Source organism: Pristis pectinata, chromosome 14 (assembly GCF_009764475.1).
Source record: "Pristis pectinata isolate sPriPec2 chromosome 14, sPriPec2.1.pri, whole genome shotgun sequence".
Lineage (NCBI taxonomy): Eukaryota > Metazoa > Chordata > Chondrichthyes > Rhinopristiformes > Pristidae > Pristis > Pristis pectinata.
Window position 1 is genome coordinate 17,801,234 of NC_067418.1, and position 27,618 is coordinate 17,828,851.

A 27,618-nucleotide genomic window follows, 5' to 3' on the forward strand; every position below is an offset into this window, starting at 1 on the left:
CTCCAATGTAATTGGACCTGAGTTTGTAGACTGGATTGCTGTTAGTAGATCTGATAAAGATGAGCACACAGATGTAGGTGAACAGTGAGTGCAAGAAATTCTAAACCAAAATAACTGAGTACATTCCAAAAACTGAGAAGGTGAGGACAATCAAAGTTGATATCCAGGTTTGAGAGCAAATAAAAACTAATGATAAAATAAAATTGTAACTAATGCAGTTGACATGCCAAAAAAGGTGACATTACTATGCAAATAATGGAGAGTTTAATAAAATAAGGGGATTATAGTAGAGCATAAGAATAGTTCCGCAAAAGTAGTGTAACATGAACTGATACATGACATGTTTATAGGTTAATTGGAGAAGCTTGGGAATCGTTTAAGCTAGCAAACAGTGTTTCTTTGGGCATAGTAGTTTCTTTAAAAAAACAGACCAAGGGGCAAATAGATACAAATTTGAAATGACGGAAACCCTGGAACTTAAATTGTAGTAATTAAATAGGACGAACCAATACAAGCAAATTTACAGAGCCATTTGCCTGTTTTGGCTAATAGGTGTGGGTTGCCTCCTTGTTGTTTCCCATCCAGCCTTCCAAGGACTTCCAATGAATGTATTCATACTTACAGTGAAAGGTGTTGGAATTGCATGCTGCAGCTGTTTAAACAAAGTCTGCTTTTTAGCAGAGTAGCATCTGCAATGTTCACACATAGGGAGCTACTTGACACAAGTGGTATGGTAACTCATCACTATTTATACAGACAATGATTGTTCCTCAACTCTGTTTAATATTGAGAGAGCAAATGTACAGGGCCACGTGGATTCTTTTGTACTTAAGTAAAAATACTTATGAATTTTGGAATTATGGCTGGTTCAAAATGTCTTCCCCTTAAGATAAATCTTGCTGTATGTAATAAAGGGCCATTACCGTATGTGATAAAAGTATGTGGTTAAAAAAATCACATAATAAATGTAGCAATGGTCTCCATTGTGTCCTATATAACAAAGGCATAACCTTTCTCCTTTTGTATTCAATTTCTCTGGCAGAGTTTTGTGCATCTCAGAGCTCTATCCATCTCTTGCCACTTAGATAATATGCTTTTTTTAATTTTTTTTCTGCTAAAGTTGGATGATACTACTTTTTCCCCATTTTATGCTCCATTTGCCAGATCTTTGCCCACTTGATTTGTGTCCCTTTGCAGCCTCAACTCTTGACAACTAGCTTTCTTACCTTTCTTTATCCCATAAGCAAATTGAGTAACAGTATTTTAGGCACTTTTATTTAAGTCATTAATATAAATTGTAAAAATCCCTGTGGCACACCAATCTTAATTCAGTTGAAAACCTGCCAGTTTTAACAGTTTCGGTAACAATGATTTTCTTTTTTTTTTGCACAGTCTTTGCCTATGGTGCTACAGGATCTGGAAAAACACACACCATGCTAGGATCATCTGAGAAACCTGGGGTGATGTACCTAACTATGAAGGAGTTGTACAATCGAATAGAACAGCTGAAAAATGAGAAAAACTGTGATGTTGCAGTTTCATACTTGGAGGTGAGGTTAAATATTGTTTGAATATTATTTGATATTTTGCGTAAATACCATTGATTTTGTGCTCATAATTGTAAGCGTATAGACATTTGAGTGAACATTGTGCTTCTAGTTGCTTAGCTTTATGAGAAATGTAGGAGGATCAACTGTTGTTGGAACAATTGTCATTCCTTTTATGTTATATAAAACTATCCAACTAGAAATTGAATGTTAACATCTAAGTTAATGACCAAGGCAAAAATGAAATTGAGCTACCAGGATGGAAGACTTGTGGATGTTAGTGCTAAGTGTGGAATATATTCTGCAAGACTATTCTCTTTGATTTCAAAGAAGCGTAGCTGCTTTTCCATTTATTAAATGTGTGCAAGCAGAGCACCAATCTTCATGGCTGCATTGTCTTTCATATTACACTTTTTGCAAGAAAAATGCCATTTACAACAGGTGTGTAACATGGAAAGTGGCTTGTTCAGCAACAGCTAATTTCTGAAGAGGCTCCTTCAGGGAGCTTCCTGGCTCTTAGCTCATAGCAGATAATGCTGCATCCTTCAGCGTCAACTCAGTGATAGTTATACAGCATGGAAATGGGCCCTTCAGTTCTACTTGTCCATGCTGACCAAGCTGCCCACCTGAACTAGTCCCATTTGCCTGTATTTGGCCCATATCCCTCTTAAACCTTTCCTATTCATGTGCTTGTCCAGGTATCTTTTAAACCTTGTAATTGTACCTGCCTCTACTGCTTCTGGCAGCTCACTCCATATACCAACCACCCTCTGTGTGGAAAATGTTGCTCTTCATGTCCCCTTTAATCTTTCTCCTCATACCTTAAATTTGTGCCCTCTAGTTTTAGACTCCCTTACCCTAGGGGAAAAAAACTGTAATCATTCACCTTATTGATGGCCCTCATGATTTTGTATATGTCGATAAGGTTACCCCTCTGCCTTCTACGCTCTGGGTGGATGGGGGCGGGGGGGGGGGGGGGGGGGTTGGGGGGCGTGGTGGGAAGCCCCGGGTTATTTAGTCTCTCCTTGTAGCTCAAGCCCTCCAGCCCCATTAACATCCTTGTGAATCTCTTCTGCACCCTTTCCAGCTTAATGATATCCTTCCTATAGTTAGGTGACCAGAACTGCACACAATATTCCAAGTCAGTGCATGCCTCAAAATCATTTGACAAAGGCTGTGCCCAGTGACCAGCAAGAACCACCCACAGTGAAGAGGAAGACTGAAGCTTGAATATAGCCATAAGGTAAAACAAGGCCTCAAATTCTGCATTCCCAGTGAATATACTTTTTTCCTGGAAGAACCCTGCTTAGTTTGCAGCCAGGTCAAGGCTGTTGCAGTCACAGGATCCACTGAGTTCAGAGCTCAGAAGCAGAATGCACTTCAGCCTCTTTCAGCAAGTAGACATTGTAGTCACTCTGAGAAAATTCATAGTTGGCCCTTCCTCCCAATTTGTGATAGATGAAGAGAAAGATAAGAGTTGATCAGAAGTTGAAATGTATGTTTGTTTTTAAAAAAATTGGAGGGAACTTAAAGAAATGCGGGAATAAGTGGAGAGTTATTGAGCCAGAACTGGAGTGGTAAGTTATTTCTTGTGTAAATCTTACTTTTTGTTGTGCCGTCAGTCTTAAGAGATGAAGCACTGCAAGGTAGCTGGATTTTATATAATATAATGGTGGAGGGAGAACAGAAGAAGTTATGAGTTATGCTATCAACAGCTGAAAGTGAACTTTAATTTTTAAGAATATTAAGTTGTTTAATTTGTTTTAAGGGTAAACATAATTAATTGAAAACTGATTTACCTAATACTTTAGTACCTCCCAGGCCTTGTCCTTCATTCAAATGAATAGTCCAACCATTCCTGCAATTACTCTAACTGCAATAGAATGCAGAATCTAGCAAAGGGCTACCAACAAGTTCATGAATTCCACATTTGGATGTGAATTCCAAACCTGATAGCATCACTGGAAGATCTGCCCATTCTGGAATTGGTTCTTTAAAAATAACAGGTCTGCCAATTATTGCCCATGATTATCAGAAAATGCATTGATTTATAAGTAAGTAAATGGTTTAATTACGGCATTTGACAACTGAGCTGGATCAAGTCAAAGCTTAATTGTTTTTGCTTGGAGTGTGATTCAGGGCCAAAGATACCACTCTCTGTTTTTGTCATTTACCAGATTAGCAATTCTTGCATCAGGCCAAAACTACTGGTTTGAGATCACTGGAATGAGAAGTATCTTAAATTCCAAACAGCTTGGCTCACTTTTTCCATAAGAAAAAATTGTAAACCAGACATTGGAGGAATTCACCTATGATTCTTCTGCATAAAAAAAAGTGATAGGATGTGATGGATAAGATATTATCACATTTTCCTTGCTATTTATTAATCCTGTCATAAGTCGTGGGAGAGGTGTGTTGATTAGTATATCAGCTGGAGAAATCCACCTTAAAGTACTGACACATGAACAAGTCTGCAGCATGTAAATTATAACTTTGTTTTTAAGGTGTACAATGAGGAAGTACGAGACCTATTGACCAACTCCAGATCTCTGGCAGTGCGAGAGGATGCTCAAAGTGGAGTTGTTATCCAGGGATTAACGCTACACAAGGTACTTATTAGAAAATAACTATGATCAAGGCAGCTAAATGAGGCCAAAAAGACCCCTAATATCAAAGGGGGAAAACAGCTTCACTGGCTGAAGTCTTAAATAGACTGTTGAAGGGCAATCATTTCAGTCTTGGCATGTCACCACAGTAATTTGTATAGTGTGTCCTGGGCCCAATTTACATGAATTTGATCGGAGTTTCTTTAAAAAAAACGGCAAAGTTGAGTATCTTTTTGTAATCTCTGAATGCTGGAGATTTTTGTTACTAGCTTTGTAGGCTGTACATAGAATCATGCTGTCTTATCAGTTTTTTCTACTGATATACAGCCATGAGTAATAGATGCCAAGACCGGATTCATAATAGGCTTGATAGTAGGAAGCAGATGGTGATGGTGGAAGATTGTTTCTCGGACTGGAGGCCTGTGTCTAGTGGAGTGACACAGGGATTTGTCCTGGGACATCTGTTGTTTGTTTACATTCTCATCCAAATTGTTCACATAAACAAGGCATGGTTAGTAATTTTGCAGATGATACTAAAATAGATGGTATCATAGACAATGAAGAAAAGTTAGCAAAAATTACAGGGGGGTCTTGTTCAGCAAGGTAACTGGGCTGAGGATTGGCAAATGGCTTTTAATTCAGATGAGTGCAAAGTGTTGCATTTTGGGAAGTCAAACTGGGGTAGGACTTGTATCATAAATGGTAGCAACCTAGGGGATGTTGTGGAACAGGGACATAGGAGTACAGGTACATAGTTTGCTGAAAGTGGTATCACAGGTAGACAAGGTGGTGAAGAAGGTGTTTGGCATGCTTGCCTTCGTCAGTCAGGGCATTGGTGAGACTGCATTTGGGGCATTGTGTACAGTGGTCACTTAGCTATAGGAAGGATATCATTAAGCTAGCAAGAGTGCAAAGGCGATTTACGGGGATGTTAGGACTGGAGGAACTGAGTTATAGAGAGAGGTTGAGCAGGCCAGGACTTTATTCATTGGAACATAGGAGAACAAGAGGTGATCTTAGAGGTGTATAAAATCATGAAGGGCATAGCTGGGTGAATGGACAGTCTTTTTCCCAGGGAAAAGGAACCAAAAACTAGAGGACATAGATTTAAGGTGAGAGGGGAAAGATTTTCCCTAAGGCGAAGACCTGTGGGGCGGCAACTTACTGCAGAGAGTGTGTGTGCATGGAATGAGCTGCCAGAGAAACTAATTGAGGCAGGTACAAAATGGCATTTGTAAGACCTTTGGATAAGTATGTTGATAAGAGAAGTTTAGAGGGATATGGGCCAAACACAGGCAAATGGTCCTAGCTTAGTTGGGCACCTTGGTCAACGTGGATGAGTTGGGCTGAAGGGCCTGTTTCTGTACTGTATGACTCTGACAAGGTGTTAAGGAAATTACCAGCCAAAATTTCCCAGAATTCCTATGAAATCTATAACCGAATCAGGCTTGTATTTTAAAATTCTACTTTAAAGGGTAGTTTTGCCATTTGAGAACAGTCGCTTGACAGTATAAAAAGAACAGAAAAGCCCTCCTGGTACCCCAGCACTACAAACAATTTTCTGTCCATTCACTTGTTTTCTAAAGGACCAATAGTTGTGCTGACCGACATAAAATTTTAAGCAAGATAAAATGCAGGATAATGGCATTATTGCATTGTTCTAATTCTGATGTCACCCAAGGAGGGAGTAAATTGCTTGTCAAATGATTTCTTGATCATATCAAATTTCATACATCTGTTCATTGTTACAATAAATGTTTTGAGCATTAAATGAAATTTGTGGAGACCTGAACTTTCACATGACTTACTAGTATGTCATAAAACTTTCACAATTGTCTCTGCCTTAGCGGAAAATACATACTTTATAAACCTTTATAACTAATTCTTGGTTTTAAACTTTCGTAACTGCAAGTTCTGTGCTATATTGTACAATTCTCATTTGCATGAGAAATATTGAAGTTTACTGATGGCTTATGCAACTTCCAAAGCAGTGACCATTAGATCCAGCTAAATCTTTTTTCCACTGGGGAAAGAAACCTCAAACAGTACATTACAAGTTTATATTGGGGGAAAAATGAACAATTGATGTAATATTTGCATTTTTAATAAAAATTCTGCCAAGCTAATTTGTATCAGAAGTTTGCAACTGATGTTTGTCACTGACCAGGAATGAGTAACAACCATAAAAACAATTTCTAAAAAAAAAAGTCCATTCAGCCCCTCATGGCTGCTCTCCCATTTACTAAGATCATGGCTGATCTTTTACCTTGACGCCATTTTCCTGCACTAACTTCCATATCCTTTGATTTCCTTAATGCACATCCTTCAGTTTTGAATATACTCATCAACTGATCCTCTGCTATTCTTCCAAAAATTTATTGCCTCTTAATAAATTTCTTTTCATCTCAGTCCTGAGTGGCCAACTCCCTATTTTTTTTTTTGAAACTCTGACCCAAGTTTTAGACAGCCTCGGCTGGAGGAAACATCAATTCAACACATCTTGTTGAGCTCCATAAGGGTTTTGAATGTTTCGATGAGACTACCTCTCATTCTTCTAAGCTTGATTTTAGGCCCAGACTACTTTATCTCCTCGTGGGGAAAAAAAGCTCTCCAGTCTGATTGGCTAGGTGGAATAATGGTCAAGGCATTGCATTTTTCTTTCCATGTTCTGACTGAAGGACAGTAAAATCAGCCAGTGTTTCACAGCTATTCACTATCCATGCATCTTCCTGAAAGTGATTCTACTCTGATGTCACATATACACAATCAAGCTTATCAAATTTCCCTCTGTTAATTATGGGGCACCTGAGCAAGTTTATAGAGAAGGTAATGGTAATTTTTGGGGAAGAATTACAATCTTGAATTTTAAAAAAATCTTCATTGGCATAGTGAACTGGGACATGTTTTCTCTGAATTTAGCACAAATTATCATAGTTTTTTTAATTGGCATCCAAAAGCTAAAACTACTAATCCTGACAATGATTGTTATGTTTATGTCCTTTTATTAATATTTCAGGCTTAAATCTTTCTACTGAAGGATTCATTAGTGAAATTTAAAACGAGTGCTACATTCAGTACACGGTCATATAATAAAAATATTGCTGGTAGCTAAAACTGTCTGCTTTGCAAATTGAGACCTCATCAAATTTTCATCTGTTCATTATTAAATTGGGAATTTTGAAATGCTAGGGATTGATTTTTTTTTAATTTAATCCTCTCCCTACCACATAACTGAGAGATGGCAGAAAGGTTGCATGCTGCCCTGCTCCCTTCCAGACTAATGGTAAGTATTGGGTCCTGATCTTGCATGTTATTGGGGAAAAGCATTATTGAAGCAGAAATATTATGCAACTTTTTTTTTGCATTTTTTATGTGTTATGGAATGATTCTGTTAAAATGTTGACTAACTTAATAAAATTGACTAAAGTTGAAAGCCTCTTTCTTTTGTTGTAACAATCCTTTGTAGCCTACATCTTCCAAACAGCTTCTTCAGATGTTAGATTATGGAAATAAAAATAGAACACAACATCCTACTGATGCCAACTCCAACTCGTCACGTTCTCATGCTGTCTTTCAGGTAATTCTAAGAATAGAAACTTAATTCAATATTGCTTGCTTAAGGTTTTTTTGAAGTGTAACACTAGTAAAGACTCTCCACTTTAATCTGGTGCTGTCTTCCATTAATTTGATATTGCCAACACAGTAGAAATTATAAATGCAGGTCTTCTATTTGAAGAAAAGCCTGGAACTATTGTTTGCATTCTCACCAAGTTTCTTGGTACCTCTGAATGAGTAAATTATCAATAAAAATTAGACAAGTATGATTTGAATAAGTGCATCTATTTTGTATGCATTCTATTATGAAATGGCTTTGAATCATTTTTTGAGAAAGAATCTATAAATAGCATGCAATTACAAGTAAATAACAATTCTGTTATTAGTATGTAGCTCATTCATGTCCACTTGAAGAATTTGGTAGTTTCTCAAAAGTTTCATTGTCTAGTTGTATTCAAGCTGTGCAGAGCGCAGAATGAGGATCAGAGTGAATGAAGTCTGAGCTAGAGAAAGCTCATTTGTGTTTGTACTAGGACTTCTGACCTTTGTTTCAGTGTTTTTTTTTCCAAAACAAAATCTTTTATTGTATGGTCTACTTTTATGCACCTTTCTGAAACATTGGGGAAGAATTTTTGTGCAATAAATATGCATGTTAAATATTTTAATTTTAGTATAGTTCTAGCCTCTGGCTTTGCACAGCAGATTTCTTACATGGTTCATTTTACAGATTTATCTAAGACAGCAAGATAGAACTGCAAACATCAATCAAAACATTAAAATTGCAAAAATGTGCCTTGTTGATTTGGCTGGATCTGAACGTATTAGTGCTATGAATATGAAAGCGGCTCGCTTCAGGGAGGGGGCGAATATTAACCGATCCCTCTTGGCTTTGGGAAATGTCATCAATGCCTTAACAGATTCAAAGGTAAGAACAAACTTGTTTATCCTCTTTTTAGCCTGTCAAGAGTACTCTGTATTGGTCCTGCTGAAATCTTGTCTTACTCCTGTTTGTTCCTGAAACTTGATTTAGCAGCTTTTTTTTGGGGTGGGGTGGGGTGTGGGAGTGCTTTTTTACCACTGGCATAAAATCTGATTTTAATGTTTTTAATATGATTAAGATTAGTTTTTAAATACCATTTGTGTTTTTAAATACATTGAAGATTTGACCTTTGAAAGGAATCTTGGATGGAAGTTAAAAATTTGTCTGTTTGATTGGCCAACAGAAAATGAGTGACTTGTTATAATTATGACATTTTGAACTTGATCAAGATGAGATAAAACATGGAACAGTACAGCACAGGAACAGGCCCTTCGGCCCACAGTAATGTGCCTCTCTTGTATTTGCCTCCACTACCACCGCTGGCAGTGCATTCCAAACACCCACTACTGCATTTATTTTTATTTGTATATACATGCCCTACATATCTCCCTTGAACTTGCCCCCTCATCTTAAATGCACGCCCTCTAGTATTAGATATTTTGACCCTGGGAAAAAGATGCCAGCTGTCTACTCTATCTGTGCCTCTCATAATCTTACAAACTTCTACCGGGTCTCCTCTCAGCCTCTGCTGCTCCAGAGAAAACAAACCAAGTATGTCCAAACTCTCCTTATAGCATATGCTCTCTAATCTAGGCAGCATCCTGGTAAACCTCTTCTGCGCCCTCTACAAGGCCTCCACATCCTTGTAATGGGGCAACCAGAATCCAATACTTCACGTGCAGCCTCACCAGAGTTTTATGAAGCTGCAACGTAATTTCCTGACTCTTGAACTCAATGCCACAACTATAAAGGCAAGCATGCCATATGCCACCTTATCAGCCTATGCAGCCACTTTCAGGGAGCTATGGACTTGGAACCCAAGATCCCTCTCTACATCAAAACTGTTAAGGGTCCTGCCATTAAAAGTATACCGTCCTTTTACATCTGATCTCCCAAAGCGCAACACCTCACATTTGTCAGGATTAAACTCCATCTGCCATTTCTCTACCCATATCTGCAATTGATCTATATCCTGCTGAATCCTACGGTAATTTTCTACACAATCCACAATGCCACTAATCTTGCTATAGCCTTTCAAACTTACTAACCCACCCATCCACTTTTTCATCCAAGTAATTTATGCACATATCACAAACAGCAGAGTCCCAGTACGGATCCCTGTGGAACACCAGTCACAAACCTCCAGCCAGAAAAAGTCCCATTGAGCACCACCTTCTGTCTTCTATGGGCAAGACTATTCTGATTACAAATAGCCAATTCACTGTGGATCTCGTACATCTTAATCTGAATGAGTCTAACATTAGGGACCTTGTCAAAAGTCTTCCTAAAATCCATGTAGAGAACATCCACAGCTCTTTGTGAAAATTGTGCACTATTTTGAAATAATGCAATTTCTCCCTCTGCCAATATGGTTGGCTTAATACCTCCCTACTACACCTCTGACCTCCCTGCCCAGCAAGTGTAAATAGCTTGGTCAAAATCTTAATGATAGATTTTGGACATCTGTTCGGCTGCGTCTTGTCACTTCCTTCCCTTCCTCCCCAAAGTTCACTGGGGCAAACCTTACCTAAAATTACACCCTTCTTAAGTGCTGACCTTGCACTATCAGTTTCTTTCCTTTTTTTTGTTTTACTTTTGGATGCTATGTTAGCTGAAACTGTTAATGGTTCTCTCTTGATTACTATTTTTTCTTCTCTGTCTTCATAACTACAGTGTCTGGAATTCAAATTCTTGTCCTTCATACCTTGCTAAACAACCATTGCATTTCAAACCCTTTTTTGTTCTGCAGTCCACTTGAACTTCTGTCACCTCCCTAAGTCTAACCTCCTTTCCCTAAACTATCATTGGAAACCCTCCAGTCAGATTTCTGGCAAAACCACAGTACTAAAATGGCTTTGGAGATAGGATGTCATTGTTATTTTGATTGTGAAGTTACTAACTCTACTTGTTCTCTTTGATTGCTTTTAACGTGGCATTGGATATGAATGATGTACAGATTTTTGTCTACGCAGTCTAAACATTTGAAAGCAGGAGTTTTCAATTAAATGCTGCACTGTTTGACAAATGCCAAGATAAGTTCATACAAGTATTTCAAAATGGAATAAAGATGTTTGGTTCACCTTGTCTAGTCAGGAAAAAGCACCATCTGACCTATCCCGCTTCCAGCACTTGTTCCATAGTCCTACATGTCGTGACTCTTCAATGTAATGTGGTGAGCCTCAGCCACCTTTTTACTTTGAGGAAGCAAGATGTTCATTTTATGTCACTCTGAAGTGACCATATCTGACTGCTCAGCTTGACTCTCGTTTCTCTCCTCAACATCCTATAGATCCTATTAGCATTGAAGTATGCTGCAGGAACATGTTAGAGTTTTTCCAGCAGTTGGACCATTCAATTACAATCTATTGGTTTGATTCTGCTTCCCAAACACTTTCAAGAGCTCAGAATTTCGGGTACAATCAGTTCTCATCTTTTAAAACTACACAACAGTGTGACAGTTGGGGAACCTGCAAGTAGTGCTGTTCCCATGTGTGTCCTGCCCACGTCCTTGGTAGTAGAGGTTTCAGGTTTGGGAGGAGTGGTTGGAGTTGCTTAGGTTAGTAAATGCAGTGTATTTTGTAGATGTTGTGCAGCTGGTGTACTGGTGGTGGAGGAAATGAATATTTTAGGGTGGTTGATGCTGTGCCAATTAAGCAGACTGTTACAATTACAATGTTTAAAAGACATTTAGACCAGTAAATGAATAGGAAAAGTTTAAAGGGATATGGGCCGAATGCAGATAAATGGGACTTGTTCAGGAAGGCAGCTTGGTTGGTATGGCGAGTTGGGATGAAGAGCCTGTTTCCATGCTACATAACTCTGGCTGCTTTTTGTCCTGAATGATCTCAAGTTTTTTTGAGAGTTATTGGCACTGCATACATCCAACAAGTGGTGAGTATTCTACCATTCTCCTGACTTGCTTTGTAGATGGTGGAAAGCCATAGGGTATCATGCAGCTGTGCTGCAGGATACTGGCTTCTGATCTGTTCTTGTAACCATTGTATTTATGGCTGGTCCAGATGAGTTTCTGGCTAATGGAGACACTCCAGGATTTTGATACGGCCACTGAATGTCAAGTGTAGGTGCTAAGACTCTCTTGTTGATGATCATTGCCTCACACTTTTGTGGTACAAATGTTACTTACCAGTTTTCAACACGTACCTCTGCACTGAAGGCTGCAGACCAAGTGCTGGGTGATGAGATTAATACAGATGGATGCCTACTGGTTGGCATGAATGTGGTGGGCCAAATGGCTTGTTTCCATGCTGTATGATTCTATGACACTATCAAAAATCAGCATGGTTCACCCACATTCTTTGGTTTCAGAAGATTAAGCCATTCTAGGTTATAAACAAAAACCAGACTGGCTTCTCTGTTATTATACTGAGGTTGCCTTGGTTAGAAAAAGAGCTGATCTGCTTATTGAGGTGCGTGTGAATGATACTTGAATGATTCCCATTCAAAACTACTCTGCTAACAATGTCTCGGCCAAAGTAGCTTGACTTTTCAGCTCTAATGCTCTAAATTTTTTTTTGTGACCCATTTATGCTGCTAGCTCTTATGAGATGGATAGCTCGGTGATAAAGCCATAATGGATTCTTGATTAAAATGGTAGTTGAGCCCTGGTGGCATAAATAGAGATCAATCTCAATAGGTAGCTCTCTGATTTATGCTGCTTAAAGCCTAGTCACTCTAATATTAAACTGACCAGAGAAGATTTGAGCTTTTATTTTTAAATTTTGAGAAACTGATCAGTATTGAATATGAAAGTTTACATCTTCACATGTTTGTCCCTCCAATTTAATGGGTTTTGAACATTGTCCTGTATATGATCAAGATTGCATTCCCCTGCTACAAAACATATTTACCTGCAGTTGCACATTAACAGTTTGAAGTTCTCCCTTCTGCACAATTTACTGTTATTCCTTGTAATTAAACTACATTGAACTTGTTTTCCCAGTTTTCAATAAATCTAGTAATCAGGTATTCCGCAACTGAAAGACCATGAAAACTACTGGTGACCCTCCCCCACAACCACTGTGTTAAGGCCATTTAGGTATTGGAAATTCATCCCTGCAGAAATCGCAAGTCACTACCCAAAAATTTGAGGTGGGAAATAAAATTCGCTCTTACAGAATTTGTTGGGGGGGGAGGGGTGGGGGAGTAGATAAAAACACAATTCTTTCTTTTTCCAACTTTCATCTCTTGATGCATGCACAGATGATGAGATGATGCTGCTTTGCGTTACAGAAATCATGATATGGACAGTTTTCCAGGAGCACAACAATTTCCACTGCAGCCGCCCCCCCCCCCCCCCCCCCCCCCACAACCACCATCACCACCGTAACATGGAGGCCAGCCACCTGTACAGCATTGTAAATGCTCAGCTGATTAACTGTCCTAAAAAAAATTAACCTACTATCCCTATCCCAAACAAGTGTGCTGATAGCTTATAGTTCACATAATGTATAATGTAGCTGATTCTTAATACCTTGGAAAAGCAAGAGATCAGTAATAGGTATAGTTATGATTATGCCACCCACAGCCCAAGAAGCAATATCGTAATTTGGGAAAAAAATTTAGAAATTTAATGCCAATAGATTCTGAAATTATTTCTCAACAGCAGTATGTTTGGACTGCTCAAGTTTCTACTGCAGAAATAACATCTACTGAGTCTTCAAAGTTTTACTGTGACAAACCAACAGTGATGAAGGCAGGAATAGTACATCTGGCAATCTGTAACCAGGAATCTGCTTTTAGATGATGGTAACTAGATTGTCTGGCATCTGGATTGAAACGTGATTGCATTTTCAGCAGCTATTATCACGACTGATCAGTCTTCTCTACTTGTTCCATAAGCTAGAAAGGGTACTCAAACACAAGTCATCTCTCATTTTCAGACTGAATTGCTACAATCCATCTCCATACTCAAGACCATAAAAAATGAGTCTTGCAACATGGAAATTTTGCTCCAGATATTCTGTTATCCACCAATTAGAAAGAAAAACAGCTATGGTACTTCTGGGATATTACATTAAGATTGCTGCCCTAGGTGAGAGATGCCCAGCTGAAGGTCCACTGAAAGGAAGCTGACAAGTATTACTTTTTTCTAGAAAAGAGAACCTGGCAATAAGTACTTGCCCATGATGTCACCTATGCAAAAACGAAGAAGAAGCTTGTTTGTCAGATTGTTGAGATTTGTGTACTATTTATGACCCTTCATGTAAGTAAATAGGTTTGTGGTTCTAGGATCTGAATCTTCTCAAAACCCATCTGTGGTAAAGATCATCCTCAAGTTCAGGGATCATTAATGATGACTGTTGATTTGCCTAACCTTTGACTTGTTTTTGCTAACATACCTGTATTCCACACAGGTGGAAGTATTTAGTCTTTTTTTTATATAGATACACAATGAAATACCTATCTGTAGATTTGTCATGTAATTATCTGTGTTAATGCTGTTGGCAACACTAAGAAAATCTGTATGTATTCTCAACTCTTAGCAGTAGGAGGCATCTCTATTCTCTTAACTTGCTCTGTGTTAAACTGTGGATGAAAGATCAATTTGCAAGGGAGGGCTGATTATAGTGAGTTTGAATTTGGATGCCTAGTCATTCTGCTGATAGCCTTTTTAACTTTTAAGGTACCCATGTTTGATTTGTGGCAAGACTGCATAAGGGAACAAAATATCCATATCAATCAGCTCAGTACTATGTACTTTCAGGTGATCTCACTACATGATGATCATTCCCTGCATCTGTAAGTTTTCATTACTGCCTGACCATTTTGGGAGGGGTCAATCTGCACCCCACAGATGTGACAAAATTTTCTGTACACTTTGTTTTAAAAACAAATATCCTGTGAGTTTTTTGTTATCTTAATGCCATTTAGAACATTATTTTTCTTCTATCTAAAACTGCCACATTGCAGTCATATTTCACTAGATGGGTATCATTAACGAAAAGCTGCTGTAAAAGGAATTGCTGTATCGTAATGAATTCGAACTGCTTTGTGGGTATTCATTGAGCTGGTCCTTTATGAAAATAAACAATATCAGTTAAGTTTTGGACATGTGTGAAGAGAATTTTACTTTGCATCTGTTCAGTTTTTGCAGCTCATTTCATTATTGGTCAAGTTCTCCAGTTTTTAAACAAGCTACCAAGTTTTCCGGATAGTTCTGATATTACTGTGCTCTTTTAAATGATTATAAATATTAAGCTATAATCAAACAGAAAAATAAAATGGAAACTAAAATAAACTTCAGACTTAAAAGCAGTTGGTTATCTGCCCAATGAAATGGTGCTGTGATGTATTACCTTTAATTGTAATACCTTTAATTTTGCTTTGGTACTTGGGTAGTTTCCCCTTTTCTTTGTAATTTTTTTTTATATAAATGACTTGGATGAGGATGTGGAAGGGTGAGTTAGTAAATTTGCTGATGACACGAAGGTTGGTGGTGTGGATAGTGTAGAAGTTTGCTGTAGATATCAACAGGATATTGATAGGATGCAGAGCTGGGCTGAGAAGTGGCAGATGGAGTTCAATCTGGAGAAGTGTGAGGTGGTACACTTTGGAAGGACAAACTCCAAGGTGGAGTACAAGGTTATTGGCAGGATTCTGGGTAGTGTGGAGGAGCAGAGGGATCTGGGGGTTCATATCCACAGATCACTGAAAGTTGTCTCACAGGTGGATAGGGTAGTTAAGAAAGCTTATGGGATGTTAGCTTTCATAAGTTGTGGGATCAAGTTTAAAAGCCGCGAGGTAATGATACAGCTCTACAAAACTCTGGTTAGACCACACTTGGAGTACTGTGTCCATTTCTGGTTGCCTCATTATAGGAAGGATGTGGAAGCATCGGAGAGGGTGCAGAGGAGATTTTCCAGGATGCTGTCTGGTTTGGAGAGTATGGATTATGAGGAGAGACTAAAGGAGCTAGGGCTTTACTCTTTGGAGAGAAGGAGGATGAGGGGAGACATGATAGAGGTATACAAAATATTAAGAGGAATAGATATAGACAGCCAGCGCCTCTTTCCCAGGGCACCAATGCTCAATACAAGAGGGCATGGCTTTAAAGTAATGGGTGGAAAGTTCAAGGGAGATATCAGAGGGAGGTTTTTACCCAGAGAGTGGTTGGGGCATGGAATGCACTGCCTGGGGTAGTGGTGGAGGCAGGTACGTTGGTCAAATTCAAGAGATTGTTAAATAAGCATATGGAGGAATTTAAAATAGGGGGATATGTGGGAGGAAGGGGTTAGATAGTCTTAGGCGTGGTTTAAAGGTCGGCTCAACATGGTGGGCTGAAGGGCCTGTATTGTGCTGTACTGTTCTATAGTTCTATGGATAGGGTTGTTGATAAGGCATGCGGTGTGTTGGCCTTCATTAGTCAGGGGAGTGAGTTAAAGAGACGCGAGGTAATGTTGTATAGAACTCTGGTTAGACCACACTTGGAGTATTGTGTTCAGTTCTGGTCACCTCATTATAGGAAGGATGTGGAATCTTTAGAAAGGGTGCAGAGGAGATTTACCAGGATGTTGCCTGGCTTGGAGAGCATGTCTTATGAGGATAGGTTGAGTGAGCTAGGGCTTTTCTCTTTGGAGAAGAGGAGGTGAGAGGTGACTTGATAGAGGTGTACAAGATGATAAGAGGCATAGATCGAGTGGACAATCAGATTTTTTCCCAGGGCGACAATGGCTAACGTGGGGGGGGGGGGGCATAATTTTAAGGTGATTGGAGGAAGGTATGGAGGAATGTCAGTGGTAAGTTTTTTTTTACAGAGTGGTGGGTGTGTGGAACACACTGCCGGCAGAGGTTGTGGGGGCAGATACATTAGGGACACTTAAGAGACTCTTAGATAGCCACATGAATGATAGACATGGAGGGCTATGTGGGAGGGAAGGGTTAGATAAATATTAGAGCAGTATAAAATATCGGCACAACATTGTGGGCCGAAGGGCCTGTACTGTGCTGTAATGTTCTATGTATATTTTTCCACATCCTGAGGCTGTGGCTCTTTTTGTGCTAGACTCTCCATCCTTCTGGAACATCTGCCCTGCATCTAGTCTATCTGCTCCTGTTAGAATTCTAATTGGTTTTCTAAACTCCACTGAATGCAAGCCTAATTGACCCAATTTCTCCTCGTGTGTAATTGATATTGGTTTATTATTGTCACTTGTCCGGGGTACAATGGAAAAACTTGTCTTGCATACCAATCGTACAGTTCAATTCATTACACAGTGCAATTACATTGAGTTAGTGCAGAGTGCATTGATATAGTACAGGTTAAAAACAACAACAGTACAGAATAAAGTGTCACAGCTACAGAGAGAGTGCAGTGCAATAAGGTGCAAGGTTACAACAAGGTAGATTGTGAGGTCATAGTCCATCTCATTGTATAAGGGAACCATTCAATAGTCTTATCACAGTGGGATAGGAGCTGTCCTTAAGTCTGGTGGTACATGCCCTCAGGCTCCTGTATCTTCTTCCTGATGGAAGAGGAGAGAAGAGAGAATGACCCGGGTGCGTGGGGTCTTTAATTATGCTGGCTGCTTCACCGAGGCAACGGGGGGGGGGGGGGGGGTAAAGACAGAGTCCAAGGAGGGGAGGCTGGTGTCCGTGATGCACTGGGCTGCGTCTACAACACTCTGCCCAGGACCGCAAGAAACTGCAGAGCAGTTGTCGTACCAAACCGTGATACATCCAGATAGGGTGCTTTCTATGGTGCATCGGTAAAAGTTGGTGAGAATCAAAGGGGACAAACCAAATTTCTTTAGCTTCCTGAGGAAGTGGAGGTACTGGTGAGCTTTCCTGGCCGTGGCATTTACGTGATTTGACCAGGACAGGCTGTTGGTGATGTTCACTCCCAGGAACTTGAAGCTCTCAACCCTCTCGACCTCAGCACCATTGATGTAGACAGGTGCATGTACACCGCCCCCTTTCCTGAAGTCAATGACCAGCTCTTTTGTTTTGTTGACATTGAGGGCAAGGTTGTTGTCATGACGCCATTCCACTAAGCTCTCTGTCTCCTTCTTGTACTCTGACTCATTGCTGTTTGAGATAAGGCCTACAACGGTGGTGTCATCTGCAAACTTGTAGATGGAGTTAGAGCAGAATCTGGCCACACAGTCATTAGTGTATAAAGAGTAGAGTAGAGGGTTGAGGACGCAGCCTTGTGGGGCACCAGTGTTGAGAATAATCGTGACGGAGGTATTGCTGCCTATCCTCACTGATTGTGGTCTGTTTGTTAGAAAGTCAAGGATCCAGTTACAGAGGGAGGTGTTGAGTCCTAGGAGTTTGGTGACAAGCTTGCTTGGGATTATTGTATTGAAGACAAAGCTGTAGTCAATAAACAATAGTCTATAACTCCAGCTACAAGTTTGCAGATGATACCACCGTTGTAGGCCGTATCTCAAACAGCGATGAGTCAGAGTACAGGAAGGAGATAGAGAGCTTAGTGGAATGGTGTCATGACAACAACCTTTACTATCCAGATGCTCCAGAGCTGAGTGTAGGGCCAGGGAGATGGCATCTGCTGTAGACCTGTTTCGGCGATAGGTGAATTGCAGTGCGTCCAGTGGGTCTGGGAGGCTGGAGTTGATGCATGCCATGACCATCCTCTCAAAGCACTTCATGATGGTGGATGTCAGAGCCACTGGTCGGTAGTCATTCCTGCCATTCCCAAGAAACTCCCTCCATAGCAAGAGCATAGTTCTCCCAATGAGGAGATCAGAACTGCATGTAAGTCCAAGTCCCTTTTAGTTGCAGCAAGTCATCCTTGCTCCAGTACTCCAATCCTCTTGCAATGAAAGCCTGTTTACCATTTTGTATTCCTGCTTGCTGAACCTCATCATCTTACATTGCCTTACCTAATTGAACTGTATAAGACTGAGAGGCATAGATGGTCAGAATCTTTCCCATTATAGGGGAATCAAAAACAATAGGGCATAGGTTTATGGTGAGAAAGGAGTTTCAAAGTGGATCTGAGGGTTGTTAACACAGTGGTTGACCAGAAGAGTTGGTGGAATCAGATACAATTACTGTGTTGAGGCAGTTAGACAGACACTTGAATAGCAAGGCATAGAAGGATACGGGTCCTAATGCAGGCTAGGGGGATTAGTGTAGATGGACAAAAGGTGGGCCTGGATGTGATGGGCCAGTTTCTGTGCTGTATGATTCTGACTTACTTGCAGTAACTGGTAAAAGGACACCATCTTATTGCATTTTGCCTTTCCCCAATCCATTACCATTCATATCCTTTTTTTTAAAATCAGAACTAAAGTGGATAATCGTTCATTTATCTGCATTAAACCTCATCTGGCATACATTTGTCCACTTACCCCTCGCCCCAGCTTTGCGTCCTCTGCAAACTTGAAGATGTTACATTTAGTTCCCTCATCCGAATCAATATATTGTGAATAGTTGGGTCTCGAGTACTGATTCACTATTCACGATTCACTGCCGGGTGGGGATGAGGTGGGGGAGCTGAGAACCTGTGATTAAAAATGAAATTGTCGAAATGCTTCGGATCAGGTGGCATCTATGGAAAGAGAAACTTAGTATTTCTGGTCTGAACTTGTTGGGCAAAACTGGAAGAGGGAGGAAAACAAGTTGATTTCAGTTATAAGGGCAGATGGGTTGAACAAAGGGAATATCCCAAATGAGTAAAATGTGACATTTAGAGGCAGATAATGCTTCTGTGTGTAAGTGTTGCCAATGGCAGGACTACAAGATATCCCACAGGCCAGGCTACACCAGTAGAGAGGAAAAACGTGAGCCAAAATCACAGACAGGCTAAAGCAGGACCTTGGCAAAAGGCTTCTAAATATCCAACCAAATACACCACGTCCACTGGCTCTCTCATCTATCCTGCTGGTTGCATTCCCTTTCATAAACCCATGTTCCATACCATTATTAGCAACAATTAATACAGACAAAGAAGCTTCATCTGCTTCTAAATGGTACATTTTGCTCATTTGGTTTTGTTCTATCCATCTCTCTCTTGGCTCTGCAACTGAAACTAACTTATTTTATCCTTCCCAATTCTATCAAAAGTTCAGGATCTGAAAGGTTAACTGTGTTTCTTTACACGTAGGTGTCTTGGAGTTATATAGCACGGAAATGGACCCTTCAGCCCACCTCATCCATGCTGACTAAAATGTCTGAGTTAGTCCCATTTGCCCACTTTTTGCCCATATCTCTCTAAACCTTTCCCATCCATGTACCTGTCTAATGTCTTTTAAATGTTGTAATTGTACCTGCCTCCACCACTTCCTCTGGCAACTTGTTGATATACCCACCACACTGCATGTGAAAAATTGCTCCTCGGGTCCTATTTAAATCTTTCCACTATCACCTTAAATCTATGCCCTCTAGCTTTAGACTACCCTACCATAGAAAAAAGACTGACCATTCACCTTATCTATGCCCCTCATAATTTTATATACCTCTATAAGATCACCCCTCAGTCTCCTACCCTCCAGGGGGATAAAGCCCCAGCCTATCTAGTCTCTTTATAACTCAAGCCCTCAAGTCTTGGTAACATCCTTGTAAATTTTTTCTGCACCCTTTCTAGCTTAATGACATCCTTCCTGTAGCTGGGTGACGACTGTACACAATGCTCCAAGTGTGGTCTCACCAACGTCTTGTACAGCTATAACATGAAATCGCAGCTCTTGTGCTCAACGCCCTGACCGATGAAGGCAAGCATGCCAAACACCTTCTGCACCGTGCTGTCTACCTGTGTTGCCATTTTTTGGGAACTAAGTACTTGTACCCCAAAGTCTGTCTGTTCTACAACACTTTCCAGGGCCCTACCATTTACTCTGCAAGTCCTGCTCTGGTTTCATTTCCCAAAATACAATGCCTCACACTTGTCAGATTTAAATTGCATCTGCCATTCCTTGGCCTACTTTCACAGTTGATCTAGATCCTGATGTAATCTTGGATAATCACCTTCACTGTCCACAAAGCCACCAATTTTGGTGTCATCCACAAGCTTGCTAATCGTTAACATAGATGATAAACAATAGTGGACCTGGCATAGATCCCTGTGGCATTTGTCACAGGCTTCCAACCTGAAAAACACCTCTACCACCACCCTATAGTTCCTACCACCAAGTTTAATTTTACATTCAATTGGCTAGCTTCTCTCTGGATCCCATGTAATCAAACCTTCCTGACCAGCCAACTATGTGGGACCTTATCAAAGACCTTGCTAAAGTCCACCACCCTGCCCTTGTCGATCCTCTTAGTCACCTTTTCAAAAAAAAAACTCAGATTTGTGAAAGACAATTTCCCATGCACAAAGCCATGCTGACTATCCCTAAAAGTCCTTGCCTTTCCAAATGCAAGTAGATAATGTCTCTCAGAATCCCCTTGAGTAACTTTCTCACCACTGATATTATGCTCACCAGCCTATAGTTCCCTCACTTGTCCTTGCAGCCCTCCTTAAATAAAGGCACATTAGCCACCCTCTAGTCTTCCGACACCTCGCCTCTAGCTAGTGATGATACAAATATCTCTGCAGTGACCCCAGCAATTTCTTCCCTGGCTTCCCATAATGTCCTAGGATACATTTGGTCAGGCCCTGTGATACCTCAGTGGTTGGTAAGCTGATGGAGAAGATCCTGAGAGGCAGGATTTATTAACACTTGAAGAGGTATAATATGATTAGGAATAGTCAGCATAGCTTTGTCAAGGGCAGGTCCTGCCTTACGAGCCTGATTGAACTCTACACAAATATCCCCTGAATATTTGCCACATTTCTTCTGTACTTTTCCCTGAGAATCATAAAGGGATTCATAATCCCTTTTGAAGACTTTGCTTTGTCCACACTTTACTCTCACATATATATTTGTATCATCAACAAATGTAATTGGAATGTACTTACTGCCTTAGTCTGAATTAATATATGATTGAATCCAAGTTCAGTCAGGAAATCAAAATAGATGATATTTGCTGGTTTTCCTTTCATCCCCTCTTGCTCATTATATCCTCAAACTTTAAAATTTGTCAAATACTTTCACTCACTGTTTCACAATCAAGCAGAGCCAACATGCTTTCATTATTGTTTGTGACATGTCCTGCTTCTGCTTTCATACTAATGGATTCCAGCAACTTTCCAATGACCAATAATAGACCCATAGTTTACTGCTTTCCTTCATCCCTCCTTTGTTGAATAGGAGCATTGGATTTGTGGTTTACCAATTCTTTCCAGAATCTAGTGAATTTTCAAAGATCAAATCAAATGAATCATTCTCTACTTTAGAGAACCAAGGATTAGGAATTATCAGACTTTAGTTTGCTTGGAACCTTTTTCTTGATTTTAAGAGCCGCGAGGTAATGATGCAGCTCTATAGAACTCTGGTTAGACCACACTTAGAGTACTGCGATTCTTGATTAAACTCTTCTCACCTTTTTGTCCTACATTGACTATTATTGGTATATTTTTAGTGACTTTGGCCACAAAGACATAACAAAATATTTGTTTGGAGGCTGCCATTTCATTATTTTCCATTATTATTTCCCAATCTTGTCCTCCAAGGGACCAACATTTACCTTGGCTATTTTCTTCCCTCTTCTATAAATTTGTAGAAGGAAGATTATGGAAATACCAAGATTACTGCTACTTGAAGAACATCAGGCTCTTAATTCTCCTTTTTCCCTTTATGGAACTCCAGACAATTGGACAGAAAGAAAACTTTGAGACTCTTAGTATGCTATACTATAGATCAACATTTTCCCATCTAGGTGCACACATACAAAATGATCTGGCATTTGTAAACATTTTGATGCAATAAAGAAAAATTCTGTATGCTGTTACTACTGCAGGCATCTTGAGCTCATGATCCTCTCACTTCATGGTAAAGGCAATCCTCAACATGGACCACATTAGTTCTTTGTTCCAAACAAGAGGGCTTCTGTCATACACTTTCATTTTGCAATTGCTTGTCCCTTATCAAATACCATTCTAGGCAACTTTCGCAATTAGCAGGTATATAGCAACTAGGAATGGATGATGTACTTGAAGAGTATAGGAAATGTAAGAAAATACTAAAAAAGGAAATCAGGAAGGCAAAAAGAAGACATGAGGCTGCTTTAGCAGATAATGTGAAGGTAAACCCAAAGGGTTTCTACAGGTATATTAAGAGCAAAAGGAAAGTAAGAGACAGAATTGGTCCCCTAGAAGATCAGAGTGGTCGTATGTGTGGAGCCTCAGGAGATGGGGGAGGTCTTAAACAGTTTTTTTGCATCAGTATTTACTCAGGAAACTGGCATCATGGATATGAAAGGAAAGGAACCAAGCACTAGTGTCATGGAACATATAGAGATTAAAAAGGAGGAGGTACTTGATGCTTTACAGCGAATAAAGGTAGATAAATCCCCAGGGCCTGACAAGATATTTCCTCGGACCTTGAGAGAGACTAGTGTAGGAATTGCAGGGGCCCTGGCAGATATATTTAAAATGTCCTTAGCCATGGGTGCGGTGCCAGAGGACTGGAGGATAGCTCATGTTGTTCCATTGTTTAAGAAAGGCTCGAAGAGTAAACCAGGTAATTACAGGCCAATGAGCCTGACATCAGTAGTGGGTAAATTATTGGAAGGTGTTCTGAGAGATAGGACATGTAAGTATTTGGACAGCCAAGGCTTGATTAAGGATAGTCAGCATGGCTTTGTGCGTGGTAGATCGTGTTTAACGAATCTTGTGGAGTTTTTTGAGGAGGTCACTAAGAAAGTAGATGAAGGTAAGGCTGTGGATGTTGTCTACATGGACTTTAGTAAGGCCTTTGATAAGGTCCCACATGGGAGATTAGTTCAGAAGGATCAGTCATTGGGTATCCATGGAAAGGTTGTAAACTGGATTTGAAATTGGCTGAGTGGGAGAAGACAGAGAGTGGTTGTGGATGGTTGTTTCTCAGATTGGAGGCCTGTGACTAGTGGTGTGCCTCAGGGATCTGTGTTGGGGCCATTGTTGTTTGTTGTATATATCAATGATCTAGAAGATAATGTGGTAAATTGAATTAGTAAGTTTGTGGATGACACTAAGATTGGAGGTGTAGTGGACAGTGAGGAAGGCTTTCAAAGCTTGTAGAGGGATCTGGACCAAATGGAAAAATGGTCCAGAAAATGGCAGATGGAATTTAATGCAGACAAGTGTGAGGTGTTGCATTTTGGAAGGACAAATCAAGGGAGGACATACCCAGTAAATGGTAGGGCACTGAGGAGTGCGGAGGAACAAAGGGATCTGGGAGTTCAGATACATAATTCCTTGAAAGTAGAGTCACAGGTAGACAGGGTTGTAAAAAAAGGCTTTTGGCATCCTGGCATTTATAAATCAAAGTATTGAGTATAGGAGTTAGAATGTTTTGGTGAGGTTGTATAAGTCATTGGTGAGACCAAATTTAGAATATTTTGTGCAGTTCTGGTCGCCAAACTACAGGAAGGATGTCAGTGAGATTGAAAGAGTGCAGAGGAGATTTACAAGAATGTTGCTGGGTCTTCAGGAGTTGAGTTACAGGGAAAGATTGAGCATGTTAGGACTTTATTCCTTGGAGCGGAGAAGAATGAGGGGAGATATGATAGAGGTTTATAAAATGATGAGGGGCATAGACAGAGTTAATGCAAGTAGGCTCTTTCCACCTAGATTAGGAGAGATAAGTACGAGAGGACATGACTTTAGGGTGAAAGGGGAAAGGTTTAGGGGGAATGTTAGAGGGAACTTCTTCACTCAAAGAGTGGTGGGAGTGTGAAATGGGCCGCCATCTGATGTGGTAAATGCGGGCTCGCTCTTAACTTTTAAGAGTAAATTGGATAGATACATGGACGAGAGAGGTCTGGAGGGGTATGGGCTGGGGACAGGTAAATGGGACTAGCAGAATAATGTTTTGGCACAGACTAGAAGGGCCAAATGGCCTGTTTTCTGTGCTGTAGTTTTCTATGGTTTTCTATGATCTAGTTTTCAACATCTCAATTAAAAGAAATCCATTGACAAATCATTGACAAAAAACTCTTCATTTGTTTTTTATTTTAAGTTTGAAATTTAAGTGCCCTCCTTTCGTGCACCTGAAAATAGTTCAATGGTCATTCCTATGTAACGCTATATGAACAGAGATCCCTCTTACTTCACAGAGTAAATTGAAGTAATGGCTGTTGCTGTATTTCCAACTCCCTTTAGGTGATGGGAACTAAATCTATTTTCACCAAAGTAGACTATTAATGAAATGGCAATTTTGTTAAGTGGAATAGGGAAGTTATATCGGGCACCATGCTGCTTGACCTTGTATAATCATGAGTCTCTTGAGAACATTGATTTTTGTCTCTGTTACAATGCAAACATAATATTTCCCACAAATGCACATCTGAAGTTATTTCAATCAACATGTAATCCAGAGTGCCATTTTTAAATTGAAATTGTGGAAATTTATTCACAAGTTTACTTTTTATATACTGAATATTGAAGAACAAGCAGGCACAATTACTGATTGTACATTAACTTAAAATCTGTGTGAAACTGAATTTGCAAACCAGACTGCACAGTGGTAGTTACATGATACTGCACCATCTCAATGTTAATCAACAAGAAGTTTTCTTCATTTACTTAATAGTTTTATTTTGTTGAATCTAGGATCCAATTACGATTCGAGATCAGACCTTTAAGTAGTAACTGCAACACCTGTAAAGTATAACTGCTACCCAAGGTTCATAACTTCACATTTTACATAAAGTACCCAATTGTTATGAGGCTCTGCTCTAATTTTCTTTGTTCTAAATTAAATTAATCCAATTTATTCTCTTGCCTAAGAATGCTAATAAATATGGTTTTCGTTTTCCACGTTGTTCACTAGCCAGTGATCAATGAACACGTGGACATTTGTGCAAGAATAGGTTCAGGCGCACTCTCAACGGGCCCTTGTCATCTTATTCATTGATATTTTATGTTTAGCTTGTTCTCAAGTATGACCACCTAGGTAATTACTGAAGCATTTCCAACAGATGACATGGTTCTTTAGAGAAAATGGGGAAAATGCCTTATCTTAATTGAAAAATGCAAGCATTTCAATGTTGTTTAGGCAACTGCAGAGTTGTATTTTGTAGAGTTGCAATCATGATCGAGGCTTCAAGATTTGAAACAAATTACAAGTTTTTTGTACATTTTTACATTGGGCAACTTGCCTTTTTACATAAAGAAATAGATTGTACAATATCTTTGATTTTTGTCTCTCTGTACCACTTTAATGTCCATGCTGAAACACAATCTTTTGTACTACATTGGATGAAACTGTGGTCTTAGTTTATCATCCCACATAATGGGCAGATTTGTGCAATAATCTAAAAGTTATTAATTAAATGAACACTCTTTAATGCAGCTGAATATTTTCCTCCTCCTCCATATGTTTACCATGTGTTTTTGAGGGAAGAGAGGCATGCAAGAGCTGTTCAAAGAAAATACTGGAGGCAATATAAGTGTAAGAGAATGCAACATTTTGAACTATTGCTACTTATACCCACATTCTTGATCATTAGTAAAATATTCACATCTCAAAATCTGATCCACAAATATCACCAATATCCAGTGTTTTTCCATCTTGCTGCTCTTCAAACAAACTACTCTGTAGAAACAGAGGAAATGCCATGCAAATGTGGTATACCCTGTGCATCTAGTCGGTCAGCATGTTGATCTGATATATTCTTGTCCTCATCTGTACATTGCTGTATGGAATTCAAATAAATATTCCTGGCAGGTTCAATTACATTTAATACATAGTTAAGTTGAACTACTACATGATGGATGGCAGTTGATGTAATGACCCAGAAAATATTGTAGAGCTACTTAAACATCTCTTCCTTCTAGGGAACAGAAATGAATAATGTGACAATGATTCATTGTTAGCTTGTTTTAGCTTGGTCGTAAGTTCTTCATTTAGTTACAATACATATGGGGCATAATATTCCACTGGGTTGACTCTTTTTAGCCCCGTTAACTGAAGCCTGTGCAAAAGATCAAGGGATTTCAAGTGTAAGTTTGTGGCCAGCACATCCAGGACTACCATAATCTTTTGGATTGGGTCATGACGGAAACTGATGTCCCTTATATTCTGCTAGAATAAAATTCAAAGCCTTCCAAGTTTCTGCTGATTTGTTTGCAGGTCAATGAGGGACCTCAAAATTTAAGCTTTTTCTTTTGCTCTGCTCCACAAATAGGTATATTTTGACAACCTTTAAATATTTTTGTAATTTACTAAAATTAGTAAAATCTGTACACCAAAATAACTGGATATACTGATTTAAAGGTTCTCAGTGTGATGAGCATGTTTTCAGCTGTGTTAAAACAATATCTTAAATATTTTATCAATTACATTTTATACCAAAGAATTATAAACAATTATGTTTCAAAGCACTGCACAGTAAAGATAGTTAAATTTAAAAAATGTTAAATTTATGTATACAAATTTGAGTGGAAACTTGAACCAAAGTGCAACTGAGTCCTGGTCAAGATATTTGAAACTTGCTTCCAGAATCTTGGTGACCTAAACTGAGTCAAATTTTCCAATAATTGTTTAGTTTGGCCAAACTAAACAATCATACACCTCCCTAAGTTTACTGATTGATTTTGTTCAACTATGTGCATATTGTGAATAATTTATTCCCTCCTGTTTTCTTTAGAACAAATTTTGGCCAGCATCAGCCAAATAATGCCCTTTTGAAAGCTCTGAGTTGCAGACAAGGTGTTCCAGATTATTATAACTTTGTTTAAAAGAAACATTCTGTACGCTCTTCAGCCACGCCTACACCTGTCTTTAGCCCTTCAGTTTGAATCTGTGTTCTTTCATCCTTGAAATGACCAGCTCCCTAAGATGAGGGTGTTGTCCCCCTG

General features: G+C 39.5%; 1 protein-coding gene across 1 annotated transcript in view; it reads left to right on the forward strand.

The window, feature by feature from the left end:
- Positions 1–27,618, forward strand: part of kif18a (kinesin family member 18A) — a 64,587-nt gene that overhangs the window by 3,351 nt on the left and 33,618 nt on the right. The window contains exons 3-6 of the mRNA XM_052029674.1: positions 1,393–1,550; positions 4,052–4,156; positions 7,620–7,730; positions 8,436–8,633. Of these exons, the coding sequence (XP_051885634.1) occupies positions 1,393–1,550; positions 4,052–4,156; positions 7,620–7,730; positions 8,436–8,633 (572 nt within the window). The remainder of the gene's footprint in view (positions 1–1,392; positions 1,551–4,051; positions 4,157–7,619; positions 7,731–8,435; positions 8,634–27,618) is intronic.